Source organism: Triticum aestivum, chromosome 3D (genome assembly GCF_018294505.1).
Source record: "Triticum aestivum cultivar Chinese Spring chromosome 3D, IWGSC CS RefSeq v2.1, whole genome shotgun sequence".
Classification (NCBI taxonomy): domain Eukaryota; kingdom Viridiplantae; phylum Streptophyta; class Magnoliopsida; order Poales; family Poaceae; genus Triticum; species Triticum aestivum.
Genome location: NC_057802.1, coordinates 367,100,435 through 367,110,223, shown reverse-complemented (window position 1 = coordinate 367,110,223; position 9,789 = coordinate 367,100,435). Strand labels below are relative to the sequence as shown.

Below are 9,789 nucleotides of genomic sequence, written 5' to 3'. Positions count from 1 at the left end.
ATCAGTGGACTTTTATTCTTCTCACCCTTCTACTCCCATTCCCCATCTTTAATTCCCACGGAACAAACACGCTATTAGGTGTGGCAACCTTTGGCAAACTTAGTCTCAAACCAAACAACTCCTTACTCCCCACTATGACTAGTCTAAGGGGGTCTTTAGTTCGCAGGATTCTGAAAACGCAGGAATAGGGAAAACATATGACTGGAGTGACATACGGGAGTGTTGATGCTGCAGAAAAAATAAAGGAATTGTAAAAAGAAGTTGAACTGGATGTTAGATTTTATATGAAAAATAGTACAAAAGATTTTTCACAAAAAAATCCTACAACATCTAATACTATGAATCAAAGGACCAACATAGGAAAATTTCTAAGAATTTTAATCCTCGAAAATCCTATATAGAATGGTCAATGAGGACCGCGACGACGGGCAATGAGAACCGCGACGACGCCTTCAAGAAGGGGACGAACATCGCCACGGCATGGTTAATAGTATAGTAAAGTGCTGGCTATATGATGTTACCTTCATATATAGTCATCACTCATACAACAATCTCAGTTATAAGGTTGCCTATAATAATACTCCCTCCGATCCATATTACTTGTGTTGGATTTGTCTAGATACGGATGTATCTAACATTAAAATGTGGTAGGTAGTTAATGAAAAAAGATGTGTTCGTGGTAACATACACATAGCGCTTTTCATGACAAAATGAGTCTAGAAGCTAATAAATACAACAACTTATGACATTGAATATGATACTTCCCACCTAGTAAACATAGACTAGTGTCATATGCATGACACTATTATAAATTATTCTCCACTATGACTAGCCTAAGTGCGTCTTTGATTCGCAGGATTATGAAAACGGAATAGGAAAAGTATATGATTGGAGTGACATGCAGGAGTGTTGATGCCGCAGAAAAATATAAAGAAATGGTAAAAAAAGTAGAAGTAGATGTTAGATTACCTAAGAAAAATAGTACAAAAGATTCATAGGGAAAAAAAATCCTAAAACAACTAATACTATGAATTTCAATCCTTGAAAATCCTATAAAATTTCTTTGAATCAAGGAGTCCTGAAGATTTGGCCGGGTGGCTGGGAGCCTCGGACTGGTGGCAGCACCCGACAGGCTGGGAGATATATATACTCCTTCCGTTTTTAAATATAAGTCTTTGTAGAGATTTCACCATGAACCACATACCGATGTATGTAGATGCATCTTAGAGTGTAGATTCACTCATTTTGCTCCGTATGTAGTTCATTATGAAATTTGTACAAAGATTTATATTTAGGAACGGAGGGAGTACATTGAATAGTAAGATTGGACAGAGTACGTGGCACCCATAAATATCGCCGGCACGGGGCCGCAGAAAAAGCGCAAAGCGCGCCGAGATATTTTTGTTGACTGGCTGGATCCAAAAAAGAAATCATCCACCTGCCAATGTTTACATGGCCCAGAAGCTGCTACGTCACCCCGGCCGCTCCACCGTCCTCCCCGCGCCACTCCTCTCCCCGCCCTCCTATTACGTCTTAATGGCGACAAGACGCGGCTGTATGTGTACCAACGAACCACAGTTTCTCCTCCCTAATCCTGCGCGAGGCGGAGAGGGAGAGGAATCATTCCCCGCCGGAAAGCCCGCCGCGCGCCCACACGTTTTTATTCCGCGATTGGGACGGCGACGCGCGGAGCGGGAAAGGAGTGGCGGGGCTGAGCGCTCGGCCATGCTAGCTCTTGGCTGTGGCGCAAGTGGATTCACGGACAGGTGCCGCCGCCCGCCGCCGCTAGTTGCTAATTTGTGGTCTTTTAAGCCTTTCTGAGTAGTTCTGGGCCAGAGGAGCCCCGAGCGAACGGCTTAGGTTCTTGGCCGGACTGTTCTTGCCGGAGCTAGGCGGTTCCTGAACTCGCGGCTGAGGCGCTCTGATCTGATTCTGTCGGAGAAAGGAGGCGAGCGGTCGCCGAGGTAATTCAGAATTTCCCTGTTCTCTCTTGTATGGCTACTTGTTCTTTTTTGGGGTAGATTTCTTGATTCATGTTACCAGTCTCAGCTTCGGGGTTCCTTGAAAGTTATACTAACAATTAACAAGCACCTCCATGGTTCCCCTTTCATAATTCTTCGAAGTGTGCATCTCACTGAATTCTATCATGCCTTGTATTTTCGTGACGTCTATCCTGTGTTGTTTGCCGCATTGTTGGATAGACCCCGCAAAAATTAGTATTCTCTAGTTGTATTGTACTGTATTTATTTAGTCATAGATTCATTCACTTACGCCTGTTAATGCTCTTAGCACGTGCGCCATTTAGAAGTATGATCAGCGTTCATGCTTGTATTTTATCTAGCCCTTGCTTTGGAAGTCGGGAAGTAAGTATGTAGCGCAAAGTACCAATATTGTGCAAGATTCATGACATGAACAGTGTCATGAGCAGTGTCAGAAGAAAAAGGAAATAAGTACAGGAGTCTGAGCAAGTTTCATGACATGGCAGTCTGTTGGAATATATAACCGTATTGTTTTTGTATAGTTATACGGTTGTATATGTGTAGTCCTTGTATAGGTGTCCGTATATTATATGATACGAACTCTGCCTTGTAACCTATATATATTGATCAATACAAGGCACCACAACGTGTGGTTTCCCTAATCTTACATGGTATCAGAGCCTAAAAACCTAACCCTAGCCTGTGCCGCCCTCCTCCTTCCGCTGCCGCCGAAGCCACCACCTCCTCTCTCGCCGCCGCGCCCGCACCGCCGCATCCATGTCGCAGCCCGGCACCGACGCGACGAACCAGGCGCTGGCCGCCGCCAAGGAGCGCCAGGACGCCGAGGCCGCCAAGGCCAAGCTGCCTCTCGCGACCGCCGTCGATGGATCAGGGACGAGCGCGGGGTCTTTCTCCTTGACCTCGCTGCACGCCCAGGCCGTCGGCCTCCACACCATCAAAGGCCATGTTCCTGTCGAGCTCGCGCTCGACACCAGCGTTCACCGGCAGTGGCGCACCTTCTTCCGCGCCGCCTGTCGCAAGTACGCCCTCCTGGATCACCTCGACTTCGATGCTCCCGATGCGCCGAACCCGGAGTGGTCTCTCCTCGACGCCACCGTCGTCTCTTGGCTCTATGGGTCTGTCTCGCTCAGTATCCTCGACGCCGTCATGACGCCCGGCGACGATCCCCTCGCTGTCGATCTCTGGAACAGCATCAATGGTCTCTTCAACGACCACAAGATCAATCGTCAACTCCACCTCACGGCCGAGCTCGGCGATGTCAAGATGGGAGAGATGAGTATGGCCGACTATCTTCAGAAGGTCAAGTCCCTCTCCGATGGGCTTGCGGACCTTGGTGCCCCCGTTGATGATGCCGAGATGGTGGTCCACTGCCTCAACGGCCTCTCCGAGCAATGCGAGTCCGCCGCCGATCTGATCTCCCTCATGCCCGGTATGACCCTCGCGCGGTGCCGCTCGTTGCTTGCGCTCCAAGACATGAAACGCAAAAACCGCCGCGCCCGCAACTCGGACACGGCCCTCTTCACCAACACCGGCAACCCTGGCAAGGCTCCTGGAAAAGGAAAGAAGAAGAAGAAGAAGAAGAAGGCCGCCGCTGGAGTCACCAAGGAGATCATCCCGGCGCCCGCGACCCTGCAGGCTGCCACTCCTTCCTGGCCCTCACCGCAGCATCCCTGGAACGGCGCCATCCAGATGTGGCCCTATGGCCAAGGGGGGCTGCTCGGTCGCGCGCCGCCCAGCTATGCCCCTGCTCCCAGCTACGCGCCCCGGCACACCCCGTCGCCGCATGCGTTCTACGCCCAAAACCCGTACGGCCTTGCTCCCTACGGCTACGGCTACGCCTCTGGACAGCCCTCCTACGGTCTCACCGGCACGGCTCCATCATCACCGGCATTAACTTCGGCTTCATGGGACCAGGCCGCGCTCATGCATCAGTTCCAAACCATGGGGCTGCAAGCACCCTCCAGGGAGTGGGTGATGGACACCGGCGCCTCCTCCCACTTCGCGTCCGATCCCGGTATGCTCACCTCCGTGTCCCCCCCCCCCTCCTCTCGTCGTGCTGTCGTTGTCGGTAACGGTTCCACTCTTCCAATCACGGGTACCGGCCATGCACGTCTTCCTATTTCCACCACCTCTCGTCCTCTTTACCTTCGTAATGTCTTAGTAGTTCCTAACATAGTTAAAAACCTTTTGTCTGTTCGTTAGTTCACCATTGATAATCGTGTCTCCGTCGAATTTGACCCTCTTGGTTTTTCTGTGAAGGATCTTCTATCCAGGACCGAGATTCTCAGATGCAATAGCTTCGGAGCTCTCTACTCCATCCGCCCTTCCTCTACCAGCCAGCCACACGCCTTCCTCGTCGTCGATGCAACACTCTGGCACCGTCGGCTTGGGCATCCTGGGCGGCCCGTCATGGAGTCATTAGCTCGTTCTTCGATTATCCCTAGTGAAAAGAATAAAAGTAGTTTGTGTCATGCTTGTCAGTTAGGTCGTCATGTTCGTCTTCCTTTTTCTTCCACCAATCGTGTAACCACTACTCCCTTTCAAATAATTCACTGTGATTTGTGGACATCTCCTGTTGAGAGTATTTCTGGCTTTAAGTATTATCTCGTTTGTCTCGATGATTTTACTCAGTACGCATGGGTTTACCCTCTATGGATTAAGTCCGAAGCTTTCTCGCACTTGTCGTCCCTTCATGCTTTAGCGCTCACCCAGTTTAGTGCACGCTTGCAGGCTATTCAGTGTGATAATGGTCGTGAGTTCGATAATTCACTCCTCCATTCGTTTGCCCAGCACCATGGAATTGCACTCCGCTTTTCATGTCCATACACTTCGCAACAGAATGGCAAAGCCGAACGCATTATTCGTACTCTTAATGACATTACTCGTACACTCCTTATCCAAGCTAGTATGCCACCTCGTTTTTTGGGTCGAAGCTCTTCACACCGCCGTTATGTTGCATAATCGGCTGCCTTCCAAGGCAATCTCGGATCGTATTCCTTTTCGTGCCTTACTTGGCGTAGATCCTGCCTATGCTGGTCTTCGGGTTTTCGGATGTCTATGTTACCCCAACACCACAGCCGTTGCTCCGCACAAACTTGCGCCTCGCTCCGTGCCATGCGTGTTTCTAGGGTACCCATCACGACATCATGGCTATCGTTGCCTTGATCGCTCCACCCAAAAGATCATCATCTCTCGTCATGTAGTGTTTGATGAGTCAACCTTTCCCTTTGCCTCCACTCCATCTTCGTCAACTCCTACTCCTTCCCTGCACACTTATGATTTTTTGCAGGGTACTGAGCAGCCGGTCTCGTTGATGCCGTTCACCGTGCCAGGCACGGTGACCCCGGACGCGGCCCCACGGTCGCCGCCGCCGCCGCCACGGTCCCCTCCTCGGTCGCCGCCACCGACCTCGCCCCGGTCGCCTGGGGCACGGGCTTCTGTCGAGCGCCCTGCCAGGAGCCTCGATGGCGGTCCTGCTGGGAGTCCTTCTCCTACTACAGCAGCGTCACCGCCGGCAACGCCGTCGCCGGCTCCTGCTGCTGTGGATCTACTCCGGACCCGCCGGCCGCGGGCCCCTCCACCGCCACCATCCCACGCCATGGCCACTCGTGCTAAACAGGGCATTGTGCAGCCGAAAAAGATATTTGATCTTCATGTTGAGGGTTTATCTCCAATACCGAAGACTTATCGTGGTGCTCTCAAGGATCCAAATTGGCATTCCGCCATGGTTGAGGAGTATGGTGCTCTTCTCTCCAACAACACTTGGGACCTCGCTGATCCACCTCGCAATGCTAACATTGTTACTGGTAAGTGGATCTACCGTCACAAGATGAAGTCTGATGGTTCTTTGGATCGCTACAAAGCTCGCTGGGTGCTTCGTGGATTTACTCAGCGAGAAGGTATCGATTTTGATGAAACTTTCAACCCAGTCGTTAAGCCAGCCACTATTCGAACAGTGCTCTCTCTTGCTCTCTCTAGTGACTGGTCCATTCATCAGCTTGACGTCAAGAATGCGTTCCTCAATGGCACTCTCATCGACACTGTTTATGCTCGTCAGCCTTCTGGGTTCACTGATCCTCGTTTCCCTGATAAGGTTTGTCGTCTCAACAAATCACTCTATGGTTTGAAACAGGCGCCTCGAGCATGGTTTCAGCGGTTTGCTTCGTTCATTGCATCGGTTGGTTTCATTGGCTCCAAGTCCGACAGCTCGTTGTTCGTCTATCGGCGTGGTGCTGACATGGCCTATCTCCTGCTCTATGTGGATGACATTATCCTGACTGCATCTTCCTCGACATTGTTGCACAGTTTGATTGCCTCTCTTCGTACCGAATTCAGTATGACAGATATGGGTGATCTTCATTATTTTCTGGGCATCTCTGTCACACGCAGCAAGGACAGTTTGTTCCTCTCACAGGAGAAGTATGCATTGGATCTTCTTGACAGAGCTGGCATGTTGCAGTGCAAACCCATCTCTACTCCCGTTGATACTACCTTCAAACTTTCAGCCAAGTCCAGTGATCCAGTTGCAGATCCCACCGAGTATCGTAGTATTGCAGGCGGTCTTCAGTACCTCACGTTCACTCGGCCGGACATCTCTTATGCTGTGCAGCAGATTTGTCTTCGTATGCATGATCCTCGGGCTAATCATTTGCTCCTTGTGAAGCGTGTGCTTCGCTATATCCGCGGCACCACCGGCCATGGCCTCACTTTGTTTCGACGCAGCTCCAACAAATTGCTGGCCTATTCTGACGCTGATTGGGCAGGTTGCCCTGACACTCGCCGGTCTACCTCGGGTTATTGCGTCTTTCTTGGCACTAACCTGGTGTCGTGGTCTGCTAAGCGGCAGCACACGGTCGCTCGCTCCAGCGCCGAGGCCGAATACAGGGCAGTTGCAAATGTCGTGGCTGAAACATGTTGGTTACGGCAGCTTCTTCAGGAGCTTCATCGACCGGTGACTGGTGCCACTGTGGTGTTTTGTGACAATGTGAGCTCTGTTTACATGACACAGAATCCCGTTCATCATCAGCGCACCAAGCATGTGGAGATCGATTTACACTTTGTGCGAGACCGTGTCACCACAGGCGAGGTCCGGGTTCTTCACGTTCCGAGTTCTTCTCAATTTGCGGACATTTTCACCAAAGGATTGCCATCTCCTCTCTTTCTGGATTTTCGGGACAGTCTTAACATTCGCCGACGCCCGTTTACGACTGAGGGAGGGTGTTGGAATATATAACCGTATTGTTTTTGTATAGTTATACGGTTGTATATGTGTAGTCCTTGTATAGGTGTCCGTATATTGTATGATACGAACTCTGCCTTGTAACCTATATATATTGATCAATACAAGGCACCACAACGTGTGGTTTCCCTAATCTTACACAGTCCAACTTCATAGAATGGGATTAAAACTTAAAAGAACCATCAGAATGACTTCATACAAGGGTCAAAGTTTACCAGTTTACTAGTCTTCTCCTTACTATTTGGTACTGTGCCAATCTATAACATGTTGTGGAACATGTCAAGTACAATCGAAATTACTGTTATTTTACTAAATTGGTGGCACTTTGCATAATTTGTGATAAATGGGTGATTTGAAGTTTGAACTATCAACCCTATATTTTGTCTTTGTGCAAAATGTGCAAATTCACATTTACATGTGTAAATTTTAAGAGCTATTGTTGTCCTCCAGCTCTTTTGTTCGTTTCTTCTTTATACTGGTTTCATTTGGCATAGACAGGTATATCACACCACAAAATGACTTACTTCATTCTTTTCCTGTTTGCTGCAGAAGCTTCAGGCAATTTTCTTAAACTGAACTGCATATAGTCATGTCTGGTGGTGCTTCCAAAAGATTTGGTGAGAATGAAGACTTTGAACTTCTGCTGAGCAAAAGTGATATCAGAGAATCATCTTACCGCAAGCACTCCCTGTGGATGGCACACTGGACAAGAGATGGCCACAGTGCAGAACCTCAAAATAGCAAGAGCTGTAGTCCGTTTGAGGAAACCGATGATGTCGGATATTCAAAAGATTGTGGGAATTTACCTTTTGAGCTCATGAAAGCTAGGATGGCTGAAAGGTTGATGGTTGGAGTTAGCCATGGAGGTGCATCTTCCGGGAATACACAGCAATTCAGTTCTAATATGTGGGGTGTAGCACATGATGTTTGCCAAGAAGTTCAATGCAAGAATACTGATCAGTTTAATAGACCTTTCGAAAGATCTATGGTACAGAAAAATCTGAATGTATATGCTGCTAAGACAGTGATATCAGAAAGATTTTCTGTACATAAGCCTTCAGATTTTTCTGTGGATTCTCATAAACTTTTGAGCTCTGACAATCTGAGTTCAGAATGGAGTCATTTTCCTATGTTTGCAATCAATAGGAAAATTGACTGTATACTCAACCCAAGACGGTCTGCTCTTTCTGCGTCATCTGATAAATTTTTTGTCCCACAATATAATTTGAAGGCAAATATATCTGCGTCTAATACAATGGCATTTTCATCAAAGGAATATCAGTTCCACACACACCAAGTATCTGATGAAAATATGACTCACTGCAAATCTGCAGCAGTCATCCAACCTCATCAAGATGATTGTCTCGGTCTCAATTCTGACCATGCAGGAAGAAATCTGAAAGGACATTTGTCAGTTGAAGAATCGTGCTCTTGCAGCAAGGATGAAACTAATTCCCTTGGTAGCCCATCAAAAGGGTCACCTTATCAGTCTAGCAAGAATAAAGACATATTTTCAGCAAGCAGAAAAGACGATGAAATTGTTGAACCTTTGTTGGAACAGAAGTTAGGAACATCTGAAAGATGCCAAAAACAACAGGATTTAGAGGAAGTAGTATTTTATGAGCCAGCATTAGATAGAGAATACCAGATGAAATCAGTTGATGCTTCTTCCATTGGCAAGGGCATTGATGTGGACATTAATGGCCAAGGTGTGACATTTCCTAATTTGTTACAAGGTGAACAACAATATCGCAAAGTGGATTCTGCTGTGAATTTCACAGAGATCTCCAAGTTACTGGAAAAAATTGAAAAGGCACCAGTAATGAAGAGCAAAGGTGAAGCACTGGCTTGTAGAAAACCACCAAGGCAAAAATTGACAAATAGCAAGCAAAAAGGGTCCTACTTATTTGAAATGTTAACAGTACCATCCAAACCACATCTCACATGCTCCAAAGATCCAACATATTCGGTGAATTCTCGCAGTAACACAAGCAGATGTTCATTGGAAACACAGAAACAGTTCTCGACAAAAACAGATACATTGTACAGCGATGCTCATGATGCATCAAAATCCATAGCAGGTGAGACGGTTATGAAATAATCTAGTATAACTTGACTTACCTTCTGAACTTCTGGTGCATCTGGATGACAGAACTTAAGTATTTATCAGGCTGTTTGTGTCAAAATGTGTCATCTGATAATCTACATACATTCTTGCACTACCTCTGCTCATTGTAATGTTAATGACTTGTTTGTTCTGGTTTCTTTGCAGGGTTCGCTTCAACGTCAACACAAAAGGTACAATTCCACTTTGCTTTATGTTAATTTACTATATATGCAACCAAAAGATAGTCTGGTTTTCCAAGAAACATGAAGGCATTTATGCAGTCATGAAAGATTATTTAGTAGTATATGACTTTATTCTTGTATGAAAGCATGCATGTCAATTGAACAAAATTAGGAAAGAAAAAAAGATCAAGGAAATCATGAAAAATCAGAAACATGTAAAAAAGGGAAAATACAAACATATCAATCAGACGGGTAAGAACA

At 47.3% G+C, this 9,789-nt stretch overlaps 1 protein-coding gene across 1 annotated transcript in view; it reads left to right on the top strand.

The window, feature by feature from the left end:
• Positions 1 to 1,491: 1,491 nt before the first annotated feature.
• LOC123078945 (uncharacterized) overlaps positions 1,492 to 9,789 on the top strand; it is an 11,101-nt gene continuing 2,803 nt past the window's right edge. The window contains exons 1-3 of the mRNA XM_044501602.1: positions 1,492 to 1,964; positions 7,789 to 9,320; positions 9,512 to 9,537. Coding sequence (XP_044357537.1) covers positions 7,829 to 9,320; positions 9,512 to 9,537 — 1,518 coding nt within the window. The 5' untranslated portion in view covers positions 1,492 to 1,964; positions 7,789 to 7,828. The remainder of the gene's footprint in view (positions 1,965 to 7,788; positions 9,321 to 9,511; positions 9,538 to 9,789) is intronic.